At 44.3% G+C, this 19,476-nt stretch overlaps 1 protein-coding gene across 1 annotated transcript in view; it reads right to left on the bottom strand.

Annotated features, from left to right (window-relative positions):
* Window positions 1-19,476, bottom strand: part of RNF150 (ring finger protein 150) — a 211,921-nt gene that overhangs the window by 52,816 nt on the left and 139,629 nt on the right. The window contains exons 3-5 of the mRNA XM_030564284.1: window positions 14,783-14,854; window positions 13,543-13,625; window positions 374-470 (exon numbers count right to left, since the gene is read on the bottom strand). Coding sequence (XP_030420144.1) covers window positions 374-470; window positions 13,543-13,625; window positions 14,783-14,854 — 252 coding nt within the window. The remainder of the gene's footprint in view (window positions 1-373; window positions 471-13,542; window positions 13,626-14,782; window positions 14,855-19,476) is intronic.

The raw sequence follows: 19,476 nt of genomic DNA, 5'->3' as shown, positions 1-19,476 counted from the left end.
GATACATGGGAGAGTTTTTATTTGTACACCCTTTGCTTTGAGGCAATAAGGAGGAATGTAGTTAAAAAAATCCATCCCTGATGTAAAAGAATAAATAGAAAAGGTTTGTATGTGAATATACAACCCTGCCACAATTACTTTAAAAAAATCTAATCCCTCAACAAACCAGCCAAGCAACACAGACACACACATATATACCCTCCCAGCCAAAGCAGAGAAAAATAGACAGATGTCTGCTTCTGTTCCTGTTAATAAATCAGTGTGCCCTGGTGATGAATGTGAGATGAGAATCTAAATAGCAAACAGATGGGCATGTATACGGGATGGAGGTGTTCTCACTCTACTTGACTAGCCTGTTGCATGACATGCTTACCGGAATCCCTAGAGCTTTTAGAATGTTCATTTTGCACATAGGGCAGGTGCGATGGTCTAGCAGCCATGGGTCTACGCAAGATTTATGAAAAAGATGCCTGCAATAAAAAGCAAGATATTTTAATTCAAATCCATCCCAGTGTAGCTTAGAGCTGTTCAGTCATTCCCAAGAGTCGCTTCTGAATGTAGTAAAATCAGGAGTTTTGAAGGTGTTGTTTTCTGGTATATGATAAGGATTATAAAAGTGCATAGACAGGAGTATAAAATCACCGTACTAAATCTTATTCGCATAAGCACACCATTCCCTGCCTGTTAGAGTTCACTGACAAGGTGCAGAAAGTGAGACGTAAGATTAAAAACCAACAATCAGAAAGCCAAATGTACGTGTAGCAGCAAAGCCAACATTCTTAAAATGCTACAGGCTGCCAGCTGTTACACACATAAATGAAACTCAGCTTTTGGTAAAAGGTCAGATCATGTATGTGTGTGTGTGTGTGTGTGTGTGTATATATGTAACACAAAGCTGACCCCACCACAGTGACCCAGAACTTTAAAAAACTGTACCATGAGGCCATTTTGCAGCTGTTATTTTGTAGGATCATGACAGAGTATGGGCAGACCCCCCCCTTTTTGATAGAGAGAGAGAGAGGGTGGTCTTTTGTGTGAGGCTCCCCCCACCTATTTTCCTGACCCTCAAAAGCTACCCATGAGAATGACTGTCTCTAGACGAACATTTCTCCCTTTGGAGCTGGTTGATACTACCCCTTCAGCCTATGAGAAGCAATCATTAGCAAGATAGTGAAGGCATTCTGCCTATATATTCATCCAGTTACGGAAATACAATTTCTTAGCCACAAGTGTCAGTTGTCTAAAGTTGCTTGAAGAAACTGGAGGTTGCATACTCAAACATTTAATTTATGCACCTCATTCATTCTTGCGAAGATGTTCTGTTATGTTGCATTTGACAGAATAAGCACCTCAGTAGACTCAGTACAGAGAAAAGTCCTGCAGTTCTCCAGAGTGAAGAATTTAAGACATGCTGGGAGAGGAAATTAAGAGAATTTCTCAAGGGGGCTCAGTTAAGAAACAGGGAACTTGTTTGCTGTCTTTGTGCCTCAGCTGGAGTGTCCCTACAGAAAACAGCTCCCAATTTCTTTTAATCACTGTAGTATATGGAGAATTATGGCCAGATTTTTTTAGTTATCTGTGAGTACTTCAACTGTGAAGAGGGGATATACCCAGGGCCACCCAGAGGATTCAGGGGCCAGGGCAAAGCAATTTCAGGGGCCCCTTCCATAAAAAAAAGTTGCAATACTACAGAATACTATATTCTCGTGGGGGCCTGGGGCAAATTGCCCCACTTGCCCCTCCCCCCCCGGGTGGCCCTGGATATACCCAGGTGCATAGACTGCTGTGAGGAAGAGTATTCTGGAAGCCTGACTGCAGCTGAATGGAGTACTGTTGGCACAGTAAGTTGGTCTCCAGTGAGACACTGGAGCAGAGATTTCCTCTCCTCTATCCCATGGATTTTTGTGAAAGCTTGTGTTTCTTCATTATTCATCTGTGGATTTTTAGTAGAATAATTATTGGTTTGGTTTCCTGTTAACAAATGGTGAATTTTGCAGCATCTCAGACTTTTAATTCATTTAGCCAAGTGTAAGATTCATTGACTTATATCACATACATGTTTGCTGTCCCCTTGAACATGCCCTGTGGCTCTTTCTGCTCTGTAACATTTTGTAAGTACACCTTTGCCCCAGCTACGCTGTTTCTGAAAAACAGGTACAAAGTTTTCTCATGTAACCATAGCCTCAACACCTAAATCTTTGTGTAGGAGCCTGAAAATACACTTACCCACCTATAAATATGATTGATATATAAAAGACTTAAGCAAAAATCAGAAGAGGGCACTTTTATTCTGAAATAAGAGTGTCCATACTCAGATGTGCATCAAAATAACAAAAGCTGAATTCTGAATTAAACATATTTTGGTTATTTCAATGCAAATTTATGTGTAGAGCAGTCCTAAATACCTTTTCTCTAGCATGTAACAGATGTGCAGCACTGTGTGTGTCAAATTTCAGCTGAACGTTTACAGTTGAGGTATTATAAAAAAAGTCCTGTCAACTGGAGTGTTGATGAGTCTTTTACTGTATGTAGTTCTATATTTCCCTGTGCCTTCGCTAGCCCCATTTGCATTTCCTCTATACGAATGCATACAAAGCCACTAACTAACAGCAGGGCATGTCTACAAACTGTCTTAATGCTAGGTCCTGAGCTTGTAGATCAATAGTATACATTCTCTCTCCATAGCAGATGTTATCTCTGTGAGAAATGCACAATCTCCTTACATACCCAAATAGTTATGTTTAAATATTTAAGAGCACTGCATGCAAAGAATAATTTTGCTTTGCTATTCCATCCCAATATTTAAAAAACAGCATCTCACACAAAGATATACCCATCTTTCCAGTTAGTTGGAAGAGATAGAGGTACATTCTCATGAATGTTCATTTTTAACATCTGTTCCGTTGAACTGTCTTAAGTGGCATCATCCCATTCACTAGCTGGATTTAATGCTCAACAGTATTAAATATACAAATCTAAAAATGTCTGAAATCTCATCAGACCTTATTACTCACTCCACTTGGCTCCCTTTCCTACTACTTCTACAGGAAACTGATTGCTTGGGAGTAAGAGTTACAAGGAAATTACAGTATTCCATTTTAAACCGACACTGACTTTGCACAGCTGTGGCACAGAAAATCTGTTCTTGGAATCTGAAACTAGTCTAATTATATCACTTGGCTGTAATACCAAAGTTTGTCAGACCTCATCCGATACTGTATGTCAACATGATTAATGTAAATGAAGCATCATGATACTTAAAGTTAAAACCACCACTTTACTAAGGTTACCAGGGTTCACGACTCCACATCCTAAACAACATTTACCTTGTTGGGTAAAGAAAATAATGCCTCAAATTTCCATCTCTGCACTGTATTAACCTCCTTCCTTCCCCTTCTCCCAAGAGATATGTATTCAGCATATCATAGCCAGACAAACATTTCGAGTAAGCAAGAGATATACAGACTACATATAATCCCCAAGTAGCTAGTTTGTGAAACAATGACTAAGAAATATTTTACATTTAAAATGTGTAAATAAAATACCTTGAATGTGTTGATATATGCAGAATACTGAACTGTAAGTCAATGTCATACTTTTCAGCTATTTGAAGAAACAATTTAAAATATTCTTATAGTGTTGATTTTTTTTTTTTTAAACAGTGTGCCCATGCTGATAGGCTAGTATATGTTTAACTGCCAACATTTAATGTTGATTTGGGCCAAAATAATCAGTGCAAGCTTTCAAAAAGCTCAGGTATTAGCTATGCTCCTGAAAAATGGACAAAAAAAAAATCTGTTTCTGATCAAGAACATATAACCCAAGTGATGTGTAAAATCAGATCAAGTCATTCAGGCACAGATGAGAAAGGCCCCCTTTATGTTCAAGTTCAAGCTTTGCAAGCCTTAATCAGGCTGCAGATCACATTGCAACATTTCATAGTGTTTTGTTAGTCAGATAGTGTGCGCAATTTTCATGCTTTACAGACATTTACCTCAAGTTTGGCTGTTCCTAAAAATCAATTGGTTTGGAAGAAAAATATTCGAAAAGGAATGCTATCAACATTGAGAGATTTAAATCCATAACCATGACAGGTTAAGCCTCCTTGCACTTTAAAATATTATGTTAACAGTGTATTATGGTTTTAATTTTAAGTTTTGATTTAGTATGTCTGAGTTAGTTTGAAGGATCTTTTTTATAAAATAGAAAACCACAGAAGAATGAATGCCAAAATTAGATAACCTAAAGGACTAAAATTACCTGTTTGAGAGTATGCACATATTTTGTAGGGGCATGTGATAAATCCATTTTTGCCAATTTGAATTTGAAGGTCTGTTTTATTTCCTGTTATTTATATAGCACCATAACATGCATGGTGCTTTGTAAGATTTAACCAGGAATCCCTGCTCTGAAGCATTTACAATGTAAGTTAAGACAAGAACAGCAGGACAAGATGACAGAGTGGGGCAGGAGGACAACAATAGGATCATGCAGTCACTTGGGGAAAAGATGTAGATATCTTTAGGATTAAAAAAATCATCCACACTTCAGTTTATATACCTCCATGGGGAACTGAGTTTTTAAAAGGGATTCAAAGAAAGGAAAAATGTAGGTGCTGTGGGGGAGTTCACAAGCATGGGGGGCAGTGAAAAGGAAGGCACACAGATGGTCTGAGAAAAAGGATATGAAGACTGAAGTGTGAAGAGAAGTTTGAGCTAAGAGAAGAGGACAGGTGGGGGCAAAGGAGACAAGAGCAGACAGAAGTAGATTGTAGATGGCCTCAGTATAAGAACATACTGTTGAATTTGACGATAGAAGCAATAAGAAGCTAGTGAGAAGATTTTAAGAGGGGCTCAGAGTTACAGTACTTCGGAAGGTGCTTTTTTATTTTTTGAAGAAGTCTGGATAGGAGGAGGAGGAGGTATGCAGACATGCAGGAGGCAGTCAAAGGCCAAGAAGAAGTGTCGAGAGTTGTAGTAACGAGACATAGTGGAGGAGTACAGCTGCTTTTCAAGGAAGACTGCTATACTGAATAAAGAGGATGGACCTGTAGTGCAGTAAATCTGAATGGTCTCTGGATCTTTTTTCCCCTCCAGAGCCATTCATCAGCCCTGGAATCAGTACAGAAAAACTGAATGCAGAAAAGAAGCCAAACATCAAAAAGGGTGGGCACGGAGAAGTGATGGAGATGATCCTTTCCTCATAGGAGACTAACACAAGGAAAGGAAGGAGGGATTGGAGAGCACCAGTGAAGTCAGAGTTGTTAATAGATTGGAGATTACGGAAGGCATGTGATATTGGAAGGGGTACCAGAGCATGGTACAGACAAGGTTGAGAGAATGACCCTGACAATGAGTCTGGAAGGTGACGCAGAACAGGAGGATGAATGGAGAGGCTAGTAAGAGGAAAACAAAGCTAGCAATATCAGCAGTCTAGGAAGAGAAAACAAGACAGATGAGGGGTTGTAGAGTAAGGATTTGAAGATGGAGATGACAGAGGAAGGTGAAAATGAAAGTGGGAGGAGGACAAGTGAAAACACTCTGGGAACACTGGAACATTGTTACATTCAACCTTGTGTCAATGCCCTAGAAACCACATTTCATTGTATTTGCTATTGTCAACTTTTAAAGCTGGGTATAAAACTAAGACTTATTTCTGTCAAGAGAAAAATGAACACAAGATGCAGCATCAAAAGGCACACTACTTTATACCTCAACCAGATCATTTAAATTCTGAGCTTTTCAGAATGAAATTTAAAAACATAAGAGGATGTAGGAGCAGGAAAAAAAGTATACATGAAATTGATCTCCCCTCCAAACTAGCCAGTGGGGGATACATGACCATAGGGTATCCCTTCATTGACTCTCTGCCACAATTAAAAAGAATGTTTTGAGGGAATGACAGAGAAAGGACCCAAAGTGCTAATAAGAAACTGTTTATGTGGCTTTGAAATTCATCCACTACTGAAATACTGACTAGTGGATTTTCACTACAAATTTTTGTATAGACAAGGACAACAGAACTCTTAAGTCTCAAGATAGTTACTAGCTGTATCTGGAAACTTCCTGATTTAGGACTGGCTGTGGGAGAGCTGCTGATATACTTGCTTACTTAGATTTGTTCAATATATACATTAAAATATCTATCCAGGGCTCTAAGCTTCTTTCACATATATTAAAAATGAAGTCATATTAGTACAAACAAAAATAAACTCAATAGCATCCTCAAAACCAGGAAGGAAAAGAAAAAATGACCCTAATTCCAAATACTAGGCCTTGGCGCACAGCCCAGAACTTGACACAAAATCTCTCCCCAAAAGCCTGGGAAAGGAGATGGGCTTTGCAGTGTGTCTAAAAGTCAGATTCGGGTAATTTTGGATCTATGGTGAAGGGAATTCTAAAATTCAGGGCCCCATGGAGAACATCCTGCCAGCAGTTCCTCCTTTTTTCAACTAAGGAGGCTTTTGACTGGGTGCCACCACTGATCAAAGCTGTGGCAATATCATGTGGAAAGGGAGATGCCATTTCTCAAATATGCTGACCCTAAGGCATACGTGGCTTTACAGGTCAAAAGAAACATCAACCTTCAGCTGTACACCAACAGGCAACCAGTTCAGATCACCGAGCACTGATGTCATGATGATACTGATGTTTAGACAACTGAGAAATCTGAAGTGTCAATAAGGTTTGGTGAGAATCCAACATCTTCCCTGAACTGCAGGCTGCTATGCCAATGCCCTACATATACAAGGTATATACAGTAGGCAAACACTGGGATGACAAAGAACGAAATATGTATTTGTAGGTGTCTTCCTTTTGCTAATGAGGAGTGCAAAGAGTGCTTTTCCATCTTAAGAGTATGAAGTTTCCCTATTAACTTGAAACTGATAAAAAATCATCATCAATATTTTTTATTTCCTCTCAGCTGCCCAGTGCATCTTATCTTTTTGGTGTTTCTTTATAGATTGTAAACTCTCAGTGGCAGGAACTGTCTTTATTTTTGTTTCTTGTATAGCATTTGGCAAACCGTTGGCATTTAACCAACAATAATAGTAATAATAATTAACATCAGCACCTATAGTGGTGTACAAAAACTAACAAATCTGTAAAATGTTGCCCATCACAACTTGTGCAGTAGGGAAGATAGTTTCACTACAGTAGCTACCTGGGAGAGAACCCCTGAGCTCTCATAATTCAACAGTGCCAAAGTTCAAAATGTGCACTTTACAAGACAGATCTTCTGCTAACTTTTAGCCTGAGACATTTCCAAGTAACCTTTTATGTCAGCCAAGAGCTGAACATCACCTGCTAACTATGTGGTTCTGCTTCAGTAGGCCTTATTTAATAGGTTTAAACAATGTTATTAAAGTAATTGTTTGAAATGAAATATATACAGGTTGAAAGGGAAGGTACATCTGGGGTCAGGCTTGGGTTATGGGGGGTTACAGATACCGTTTGCAAAGCTGAAACGATACATACATATCGCATAACCGGTATAGACCCAGACTGGGGTGCAGGGGTTTTTAAAGTGTCAGTGAATAAGTGGGCTCAGGTTCGCCACCCATGGAATGAATAAGAAGTCCAAGTCAGTATCGGTGGAGTGGAATAGGTACATAGGTGGGGTGCGTCCCTTGGTCCCTCAGGAAAGGAAGTGGGTTATTTCCCTGTTCGGCTATCTCAATTACTCAATGTGGTACTGACGGTGTCCGGTGATGTGTTCGGTATAAATGTCTCTGGACCACCTGATGGTTTCGGACACCATGAACTGTCTCATGAGCCAGGCGTAGCGTCGACCGACCCCACATGCTCTCAGAACAGGCTCGTTGGGGGGTCCCATGAGCCCAGGGCTCCCACGATCAAGATGTGTACCTGGACTTCGTAGCCCTGGGCTCTTAGGGTCTCAGCCAGCAAGGCATACTTCGACTCCTTCCGCGCTCGGGCCCCGTGGAAGGCAGGGGACTGGTTTTCGAAAGGCACCTTGACATCTACCAGGAGGACCTTCTTCTTTTCTGCGTCCGTCGCGACAATGTTGGGTTGCAGTTGGCTGTCTGTCCCAGGGATGGCAGAGTCGACGGAGATCTTCCCTAGGGACGGTGGGATGGCTTTCACTAGTCGGTTCTGGATGGCGTTGTGGCGGTGCCACCAGGCTCCGGAGTGCTGCTTGCATCCACACAGGATGTGCGGCAGGGTCTCGTTCACGTAGCCGCACTCCTTGCAGCGCTTGTCCCGGCTGCCGTGGTGGATGGCTCCATTGAGGGGAACGCAGTTGAGTCGGGCCCTCTGCATGAACCGCCTGTCGGCAAACCTGATGAAGCTGCCCCCGAGGAGGAAGTGGTTACTGGCGTCCCACCTGCTGGACACCTCGAACACCTTGCCCTGGTCCGGCTTCCGCTTGAGGTTCTCGGCATAGTGGTAGTGGATGGCGTCTTTCAGGGACCTTTTTAGCATGGCTCTGGCGGTAGCGGTGGTGATGGTGTGGTCAGGGGTCTTTACGCATGGCACCAGTATTCCCAGCTCCTCTTGAGGCATTGCGGGCGCGGGACCAGAGAGAAGATAGCCTCCAGGGAGCCGCTGAGGTGAGTTTGGGAGAGAGAGGGGAGACCTAAGTGGCAACGTCCTGCTCAGATGGGGCCCTGGCGATGCGTTTCCTGACCACACCCTGTATGGACTCCTGTGCGATACTCCTCACTGTTGGGTCCAGGCATGTCAGGAGACGGAAGGCGTGGGTCATCATCGCCACGTCACACAGGTCACCCATCCAAGGTACGCTGGCACCGCCCTGTCTGTGGGAAATGTAGATGATGTCCATGCACGCCCTCTGGGGAAGTTGGAGCCATTTCTTCACCAGCTGTCTGATGGTGCTGTCGGCCTTGTTCAGGGGCACCTTGGCCGTGGCCGATCCCCTGAGGACAAAGGAGATGCGGGGGATCACGAAGGTGCTGAGGGCGTTGATCTTTTGCCAGGGGGTGAGCAGGGAGGAGTTGATTTGAGTCGCTTCTCGCAGGATCTCTGTGATGGTGTCTTTGGGGGTCTGCCGGACGCGGACTCCTGTGGGTGTGCCGAGGTGTTGGTATCTCTCTCCCTCTTCAAGGGAGGTCATGGACTCACCCTGGATAAGGAACCGTGAAGGCCGGACTAGCTTCCTGGTGCCACCGTCGACGTGGAGGGAGGCGCACTTTTGGGAGTTGAAGCGCAGGCCCATCCACTCGGCGGCTTGGCTGGTGACGTTGAGCATTTGCGGAGGCTTTCCGAGCTGTTGGCGACCAGGGCCAGATCATCCACGTAGGCCAGAATGCTGATTTTCTTGCCATGCAGGTCGAAGCCGTTTGGGCCATTGGAGATGGCTTGGATGAGTGGTTCCATGGCCAGGTTGAAAATGAGGGGACTGGGGAGGCATCCTTGTTTCACGCCACGACAGATGGGAATGGCGTCCGTCTCTCTGTCCGTGGCACAGATGGTGGTGGTGCAGTCCTTGTAGAGGTCCTGGAGGATCTGGATGAAGGTAGCCGGCATCCCGAACTCTCCCAGGGTGGCAAAGATGTGGTGGTGGGGTATGGACCCGAAGGCGGTGGTCAGGTCGAGCCATGCTATGACACACTGCCTCTTGGACCTCCTGGCCTCCTGGATGGCCGTCTGAAGGAGGAAGTTATGCTCGCAGCATCCCTTGGAGGACATGAAGCCCTTCTGGACTGAACTGACAGCGCCCCCGCAAACTGACCACTCCTTCCGTGATCCTTGCTGTGAGGCAGCTGGTGTACAGCTCCTAGAGGGTGGAGCAGAGGGAGATGGGCCTCCAGTTGCCGGGGTCGTCTCGGTCCCCTTTTTTGTGAATGAGGACGGTCACGGACTTTTTCCAGGAGCGAGGAATGCGATGGAACTGCTTGCATTTGGTGAAGATGGCAGCAAGCACCAAGCAGCCGGGGTCTTGCTTCCTCAGCAGGTGGTAGCTGATGCCATCTTTTCCAGGGGCGGTGTTTTTGGACCTTGTCAGCCTCGCCTGCACCTCCTGGGGGGAGAAATCTCGCTCCAGATCTTCAGTGAGGTCGATCCGGGGTAGTGGGAGAAGGCACTCTGGGCGTCGCAAGTTGGTCTGAGCCTTGTTATTGAACACATCCTTGAAGTAGGAGTGGAGTCTCTCGGGCTGGATGGCACAATATGAGAAGATCCTGTAGAGGATCTCCCTTATGGCTTTCGGCCGGTTCATCCTGTATAGTTTCTGTATATGGGATGCAGCCGCTGGATCGTAGCGGCGGCCGACGTGCCCTCTCCTGCCTTCTCTGAGGGTGTTGTTACGGCCCGGCGCGGGGAATATGCACGTGACCAGTGAGGTCTCCTGGGGTTCCCTCCTTCTGGCAACAATTTCCGCAGAAAGTTCTGCAGTCAGTCTGTCTGTCAGGCTGTTAAAGGTTGCGAAGTCCTCGGCCTTTGCCAGTTCTCCCACCCAGGCAGATTGCCATGGTGTGGTGACCCTCGCTCGTGGCCATCGTTCCTCCTGCTGCAGTGTCTCCACGGTTCAGGTGCTGGCCTTCTTGTTCCTCGACCTATGGAGCGGTGTTCAGGTGGGTCCTGAGGGGGGGTCCTGATGTGGTGGGGGGCACCGCTCTTGGCGTCTCCGAGCCAGCGCTGGATCTTCTGGGAGGAAGTGGGGTTCTGAAAGCACTGGTCCTGGGCTTTGTGGGGGAGTGGCTCTGTTTGGAAGCACTGGGGATGGCTCAAGATCTTCTGCAGGTGGAATCAGGCTGTCTGCAGGTGGTATCTGGGTGAGGGGTCTTTGGTGGGGCATGGGTTTTTTGGCAGTTGGAGGCTCGTTGGGTAACCTTGGAGGGGGTGTTGGGTCTTCCGGGAGCGGGGTCCGGCCGTGGGAACCGGGGGCTATGGGAGGCTCCTCCGTCGGCTGGGTCTCGCCATGTGGCCTGGGGTGCAGTGTTAGTTGCTCCTATGGCAGGGTGACATGGGGTTGCGTGTGGGGGCGCACTGCACCGCCTCGTGGTTGTGTCACGCTGGATGTTTTGTATGAGGTCGCCAAGGCGTCTGTTGAGGTTGTTGACCTGGGAAGTGGCAGTGATCCCCTTCACAGCAGGGTCCAGCGTGGGGATTCTGGAAATGGGGCTCGTCCTTTTGATGGCATCATTGGTCCTCGAGGCAGGGATTGCGCGTTCCTCGATTAGCGGTTGGTCCCCCCCTGCCTGCCGTGATGGTGAGGATGCTGGTTGGGGTGCTGAAGCCGGACTATCGGTGGGGTCGGGGCTGGAGCCCACAGGATGTCAGCAGGGTTCACCTTCGTGATCGTGAGGGGTCCCTTGCATGTGGCATGATGGGATTTGCATTTCTTTTGGGTCTCGAAGGGGGCAATCCGTTTGTTGTAGGTCTTGCGAACTTGCTTGCTGAGGGCCCCAAGAGTCTGAACTCCGTGTATAGGGAGGCAGAAGAAGAGGCCTGTAGGGAGTGGGTACTGGAGGTAGATGTGGTCGTCATCCCCTGCCTCATCCTCTGTGGGGTGGACCCCTGTTGTGCCTGCAGACTCACCAGGCGATTTCTCTGGGTCTCGTGGAGAAGCTTGAGGAGGTGAAGTTGCTCCTGAGGGTGTGCTGGACTCACTGACCACAATGTCTCTTTGCCCGGAAGGACAGCGCGTGGCATTGAGATCCAGGGCTCTGGAGTCCACTCCCGTTCATGCGGCCCTCCTCCGGACAGGCGAGTGGTAAGAAGTTTCAGAGTCTTGAGTTGAGGAGGCTGTTCCTTCTGGAGCATCCCTTTCTGGAACAGCGGAGCAGCACTCGGCATCCCGGTCCCGGGTCATCTGGGGGGCTCCTCCGGTGGCATCCTTTCCAGCAGGGCAGCACTCAGTATCCCGGTCCTCAGTCCTCTGGGGGGCTCCTCCGGTGGCATCCTTCCTGGCGGGCTGGTGATCAGCATCCTGGTCCTGGGTCATCTGGGGGGCTCCTTCGGCGGCGTCCTTCCCGGAGGGGTGGCAATCAGCATCTTGGGCCTCGGTCATGTGGGGGGCTCCTCCGGCAGCATCCTTCCAGGTGGGGCGGTGCTCAGCATCCTGGTTCTGGGTCGTCTGGGGGGCTCCTCAGTGGCATCCTTCCCAGAGGGGTGGACGCACGCATTTAACCTTGTGAACAACACTAAGCATGACTCTGTGCTGGTTCATTTGTGAGAATGAGACAAGTGAAAGTTGGGGTTTAGATGTATGTGTTCCATATAATTACCTCAAAGACATACAAGTACCTTTAGCACAAAATTTCCAAACTTTGGCTAGGGCTCCTCAGGAACATATTAGGAATTAAGCCCAGCTCTAAACTGTATACATTTCCCATTTTCTACACTCTTAGCTGATGAAGCATTGTGCTTGTGTCTGAGTTTGATGAGAGTACATGTGCTGTGTGTCAGACTTGGGGGTTCTATAGCTAGCCCAATTTATGATTAAAGTATTGCTTTGTGTTTGCCTTTTAAATGACAGCAGTAAGTATATAGATCCAATGGCTCACAGGAATGATCAGAGACGGCGAGCACTTAACATTTAAAATATCTACCAGGGAAGCCTATTATTTATTAAATAGCCAAAAAAGAACAAATATTTCAGTTCTTCATGTCAAGTAGAAGATGACACCTTACATGTACATGCTTTAGGTATTTCTGTTTCCAAGGAAAGCAAGTTGAGAACTGGAATATCTAGCTGTCTTTGATGAAAGTCATCCCTGATATGATTTGTATAAGGTTTCCTTCCCACTTTATTTACACAGCAATTGAAAAGAAATTGAAGTGAAATTAAAGCTCATGAAAGGTGCTGAATTTCAGATAGCTGTTCTGTGGACAACTAACAGTATAGGAAGTGGCAATGCAAGTGTCCCCAAGCTACCCTGCCAATGGACCGCAACCTTGTCCTAGAATCATTATTTCTATTCCTCATACCACTTTAAATCAGGAGTAACTTCTTTGAAATCAATGGAGTTAAACTGGTGGAAGAGACAGCAGAATCAGTCTCCCGCACATGCACACACCCCCCCCTTTTTTTTTTTAACTGAAGATTTTGTAATATTTCCAAATTTCATAGACTTAGCAACTGGGCTCTCACATAAAGTATTACCCCCCAACACTCTGCCCCCCTGGCCAAACCTTCTGAACACTAGGCTATCCTAAAACATAGCCTAAATCCCACAACCAACTATTCTTGTTACTAGAAAATATCGTCAGCCGAACTGCCCTTTCCTGGTCAGGCCAATATTAATGGTTAACCAAAAAGCCTGACCAAATAAGATTGTCTTATACCATGCCAAGCATGAACATAGCTAGACTCAGGCTCTGATGCTAAATGGCTCGTCACCCACTGCTGTTGTTATTTTAAACTTCAAATACATCAGAGTAACTTCTCAAATCTTTATGGAATAGTTTTTGAGTACAGAAAAAAAAATCCAAAAACTTGACACTCATTTCAGGAATTTGACAATTCCAATTTTGCAGTTTTACACTAAAGGACAGAGACTTTAAAAACCAAGAACACATTAGTAAATGCCTCCATACATTTTTTTTTATTTACCTGCATGGTAAGATCCTGACAACATCATTGGGCTTGTAACCTTCAATACAAACTGCACAGTTATCAAAATCTGGCTCAGTTTCCTACGGTAAAGAGAATATTATATTACATTTTCTTTTATTTTGTGGGTTAATCTCTTCAAACAAGAACCTAAGTAGCAGAGTGAAGTTCAGATGGTTACTGACGTGTTTAAGCATGACAATGTATATTAAGAAAAAATGTGAGAGGCATTCATTAGGGATCCAGTCCCGCAATTCCTACGCTCAGGCAGCAAAGGTATGTGCACGCATGGCATATATCTACCCTTGGAACTGGTATCAGAGGGGTAGCCGTGTTAGTCTGGATCTGTAAAAGCAGCAAAGAATCCTGTGGCACCTTATAGACTATCAGACGTTTTGGAGCATGAGCTTTCGTGGTGATACCCACTTCGTCGGATGCAACAGTTGATAGTCTATAAGGTGCCACAGGATTCTTTGCTCCTTGGAACTGGGGTTGTGAATTCCCGCTCACAGAGACATACTTTAGCTCAAAATAGAATGTAGCTGCGGCAGTACAAGTGGTGGGAAGGGCTAGCTGCCTCAAATGTGTGCCTAGAGTCTCTGAGGGGCATGTCCTTGGTCAGCTACCGAGGGGAGAGATAGCTCAGTGGTTTGAACATTGGCCTGCTAAACCCAGGGTTGTGAATTCAATCCTTGAGGGGGCCACTTAGGGATCTGGGGCAAAAATCAGTACTTGGTCCAGCTAGTGAAGGCAGGGGGCTGGACTCGATGACCTTTCGAGGTCCCTTCCAGTTCTAGGAGATAGGTATATCTCCAATTATTATTACAGCTAGCCTGTTCCACTGCTGCAGCTACATTAGCGCTCTAGCTTGATGAGAGCTAGTACAAGTATGTCTCTTTGAACTAGGAATTACTCTATATACAGTAGTACTCCCACTACTGACCATGAGAGCTTTTCCTGAATGAGGACTGGAGAATTTGGCCATGAAATTTGGTTTGCAAACTCTAACAGTAGCTACTTTAATAGCCAGACTAAAATAACTTTACTATATCTTTATTTAAATTTCCCTTCCCTTCCCTTCCCATTCCATTTCATCCTTAAGTTGCTTACCAGCACCTTGCCCCGGCTGTGGGGTATTTATTAGTATAAAAAGCAACTGCCACTCCCCTCCTATTTTACTCTCCTTGGCAGTCTGAGGGGATCCTCGCTGAAAGGTCTAGTTTGAAAGGAAAAAAATTACCTTGTCACCTTTCCTGATTGTTCTGACCTGCAGCTTGCTGATTGCTTTCTTTGCAGCATCTCCAAGACGGCGCTGAAAATGCAAAATTGTCCTTTAGTAAAGAGAATATCTTTATGCAGAAGCCATCATCATATTTTTCTATAGCTAGTTAATAATCTGAAGCAGTTTTACATGAAATAGTAAGGTTCTGCGTAAATATAAACTGACAGGGCCAGGCAGGTTGCTGTGGGAAATAGCATGCCATCCCTTTTTAAAAGAAAAATGCTGCATGGATTAAAGGCTCCTCAGTTACCTAAGTTTCATTAGGCAAAACAGCTATAATGCTAATCCAGTGAAGAAAGGACACTAGCCTATGACAACACTAAACTATTGCATTATGGGCATTACATGAAAGTAGAAATAGAGATGCATTAAATAATGATTCACTATTTTGAGAGTCAAATTTTTACATTCAGTGAGGTTGCAGGCAAGCACAGCAGTCTGCCTGTGTGCTCTCAATTGTAGGATCAGCGTCTAAGCTTTGCAGTTATATGTCATGAACAGCAGATGAGTCCTACAGTCATGGCTTGGCTACCTACTTTCATTTGCGTTTTTCTTGTTCCTTGTCACCTTTCCTTCCACACTACATACTGAACTACTTTCCCAGTGACATTTCATAGTGTTTTTCTATTTCCTCTGATACCTAGTGCCCATTTCTGATCTCACTTACACTGGTTTTACAATAGTTTATTGATTTCAATGACGTTTATTGATCTCATTCCTGATTTACACCAGTGTAAATGAAATCAGCCTCTGTGTATGCACATATGACAGCTACTTCCAGAAGAAGTGCAGTGTAGGGATGGGGATTTAAGAACAGTGGTGACTGTGAGGACATTGCACTTTTAAGGTCTGGAACATTCTGTTTGTCAGAGTTCTAAGAGACATGCCAATTGGAAGCAAACTCCAGCTGGAGTTGGTTAGAAAATGAACCCAAAAATGACGTGAGGCTGTACATAGCTTGTAAATAGGGACCCACTCATGAAGCAAACTTGATCAATATGTTCTCTTTTTTCCTTTGTTGTTATTCTGACCTATAGCATATACTTCTCATAGCTTTCCTTGAACAAAAGAATCTGACAAGAGTTGAAAACGTTACTTGCAAACTATTTGTTTCTTTAATGTACATCAAAAGCAGACAGCTAATGTCAAATAAAAAATAAGACATTATGTAGTGCTTCTGGAATTTTTTTTTTTTTATTATTTATGTTAATGAAATGTCTTATCTTTTTTTCGTATATTCTTCAAGAGAAGAGAACAAGATTAAAGAGTGGTTTAAAACTTTGATCTGTTTGTTTTCATGTTTGCCTTTTCTTATCTAACAAATACTGACAACATTTCTGCTTTCAATGAAAATTTGATCAGGGTGGTTTTTTTTGTTTCTTTGTTTTTTGTTTTTTTTTTTTTAAAAGGAATCCTGTTTCATTGGTATATGTTGGAGGAAAAACCATACTTTCGAAGAATCCTTTCTTTAAGTGAAATGCATGCTATCAATAACCAAAGACTGCCCCCAAAGATAAGAAGTGCTAACATTATAGCGTTTATATGTCTGAAGTGGAGCTTCAGGATTTATGGTTATAAATCTCGTAATCTAATTAACACTAGGACATTCAGTCTTGAGCTAGTTACAGTTACCACTCCTTTGGTGTGGAGGTCCTGCCAGTAAGGGAGGTCTATGGTGGTTAAACAGAAGTGGTGGCACTGTGGCAAAGAGCCTCATGCCAGTCCTGGAGAGTGAGCGCAAGGAGTAAAGGGACACCTGTTCTCTCTCAAATTTATTTCCTCCCAAATTTCCTAGTGTATCCTGTTTTCTCCATGTGTGCCTTTGAGGCTCTCTTTTAACTTTTCAGTGCAGCGATTGTCTTGATCTTTGTGCCTTGCACAGCACTGAGCATATCATCAGTGCTGAACAAATTATTTTTGAGTTTAACGACAAGACGGGGGGATATTTTAACATACTTGAAGTTTCCCAGACAAGCTAAGAGAAACACCATCTGACATAGTGATGAAGTTCACAAAGCTCACTGTCTTTGGAGACTCCCACAGCTACAAAGAGGATGGCCCAAAGCTTTGTATTCAAACTCTCTGCTTTAGGTCTCTCACAGGTAACACACACACACACAGCATGATGGACTGAATCCTCATACTGAGTGTGGACTCAGGAAATAGAAATTCTCCTCATTTGTGAACAGAGACTTTATCTGTGAACCCTACTGCAGGCAGAACTCGCTCCAGCATCTCGTTGCCTGATGATATCTCATCACGGTCCAGTCATTCCCCAAGATATCATGGAGCCCACAAAGTTTCAAAAAGCTTATTTACAGCCAACTCCTCCCTAACAAGAAAGCAGGGAGAAGAGGAATGAGTAACAGACAACTCCTGCTATATACTGCTATCAGCTGTCTGGCACTGAAGCACCCTCTCGTAAACCACATGACACAGAGCAAACTCTACAGATGCTGGTGGAAAATGTAGTTTGACAAACTGACACAGGAATTTTTATTAACCTATGTCATTGCTGTGAAGGAGGCAAAGAGAGCTGCAGCAGCAGAAATAACTCTGCAGAATATTTCCAGAAAATAGTTTTGTAATCCCAAATTGTTTCTATTCAGTCCTACAACCTAATGTCTCTTGATGCAAACAATTCTCACTTCTTTTCACAGAGATGATCTCTTGCATACAGGACAACAGGACATTGCATTCAGGACAACAAGCTGAGCACAGAACCAAAAGCTACAATGACTTCCTTCTAAGAAGTCAGTTCATTTGAACAAGTGGCATCATGGAAGTACAAACAGGTATCAGGAAAACCACCTGGTTCCTGCCCTTGCTGGCTGATAAAGAGAAGAGCTTGGGCACTTTACCAGAAGGACTGTTTACACCTATCTTTTACCCTAAACCATGCCACAGTCCAACGAGTACCAAAGACAACAGTTAAACCTGTTCTTTTCTTGTGGGGTAAACATGACTTTACATTTTGGGAGCCTGAAATTTAAAGTAGAGGCCCAAATTTTCAAACAGATTTATGAAAATGTGATTGCAAATATGGCTGGCACACAGTTGTATGCACAAAAGCCCACACTGGCAGATGTTTACATGCACACATGGATAACTGCCTGGATAACTGCCAATCTACATACACAGTTACCCACTGGTAAACACACAAAATAGTAATGTGCACATATTTTGTGGGACATGTAAGAAACTGTACATTTCAACCAGAAAAGTAATTCACAGAGAGGCCATGAGGGAAGAGCCCTCCATTTTTCTGATTGTTGATCATGACATGGACTTGTTGCTCTCTGGATGGATCACAGTCAGGTCCTTCTAGAATCTGAGCTCAATCTCACTAGGGCAGAGCTACCAACTACCCTGCATGGAGGAAGAGGGTGGGCCTGTGAAAGAAGGTGGGCCTGTGAAAGAAGGCCACAATGAAAGGAAAGGGGAGACTCTTGAGAAGTAGACATGAGGTGGAGCACATTTGTCAGAGAGTGAAGATCTAGTGCAATGGGAAGAGGATTTAGTGCAGGTGGATCTGCAGGTAAGGTAAGGCACGGGGGAGAGGACCAACTGGGATAGTGGGTTGATGCAATCAAGCGAAGCAATTCAGAAACGCTCTCTTCCTACAACAATATCACAACCTTTATACTTAGAGAGTAATGTCACATCCTTCAACTTAATGGTCAGTTGCTTCATCCCAGTCCTGCTATACAGTGCCTGAATTGCCAATTATAAAGGCTCCTTCCACAGAGAGCAGGTTCTGAGCTGCTTTGGGTAGCCTAGCTAGTGAGTTAGCAGCTAGCTCTAGAAACAGCAATATGAAAGATCTTAGCATGGATAGTTGGCCTCGGTAGGTCTAGGATCTTCTGTGATACAGAAAATATGCACAGCCCCAGGTTTAAATGCACTGGATTTTAAAGACTTCAAATTTGTTTTATCAAACCCTAGTTAAATGAATCTCAGTCACAGCTTTTGGCATTTACAGAAATATCCAGCCGGTCTGTAAAGCCAGCCTTTATTGTACTCTGGAGTGGGGACTGGGAATATTGCCTTTTCTAAACTGGCCAACTGGTTGATTCTCCCTTAATATGAAACTATTTATCCAAAAGCTTATGGCTGTGACCCTAGTTCTTTGGATAAATGGGGCTGTACTTTATTGGACTAAATGAAATACAAATAGAAAAAGTATACTTCTCAAACTTGGCTGATGATGTATGCACTACTGCATATACAAGGCTTTCTACAAGTAAGCCCGGTATCTTTGTACAAAGACACAGACACACACAATGATTATAATGGGAAAAGCCTTTGAGTACCACGACAAAAAGGAGTCAGATTTAAACTCTACCCAAGCAAAGAAAAACAAGCTGCTGCTCTATCGTACACGTAAGGCGGCACAGTATCTCAGGAGAGGAGTGTTGCTAACCTATCCCTGTACCACAAACAAAAATGTTAAAGATAAGAAAAATAGAACATTAGAAAACCTGAGATAACCTTCACAGAAAGGGCAAGTCTGAGTTGTGCTCTTTTGTCAACTCCTTACATTAATGATCGCAGGAGGCATGAAAGAGAAAAACAATGAAGCAGGCATGTTGCTATGGTTTCCTCTGCCCAAGTGCCAATGATGTCAAAACTTCTCTCTCTCTCCCCATCTG

This window comes from Gopherus evgoodei, chromosome 5, assembly GCF_007399415.2.
Source record: "Gopherus evgoodei ecotype Sinaloan lineage chromosome 5, rGopEvg1_v1.p, whole genome shotgun sequence".
In the NCBI taxonomy this organism is placed as follows: domain Eukaryota; kingdom Metazoa; phylum Chordata; order Testudines; family Testudinidae; genus Gopherus; species Gopherus evgoodei.
The sequence above is the reverse complement of the archived record's forward strand: the minus strand, read 5'-3'. Positions and strand labels throughout refer to the sequence as shown.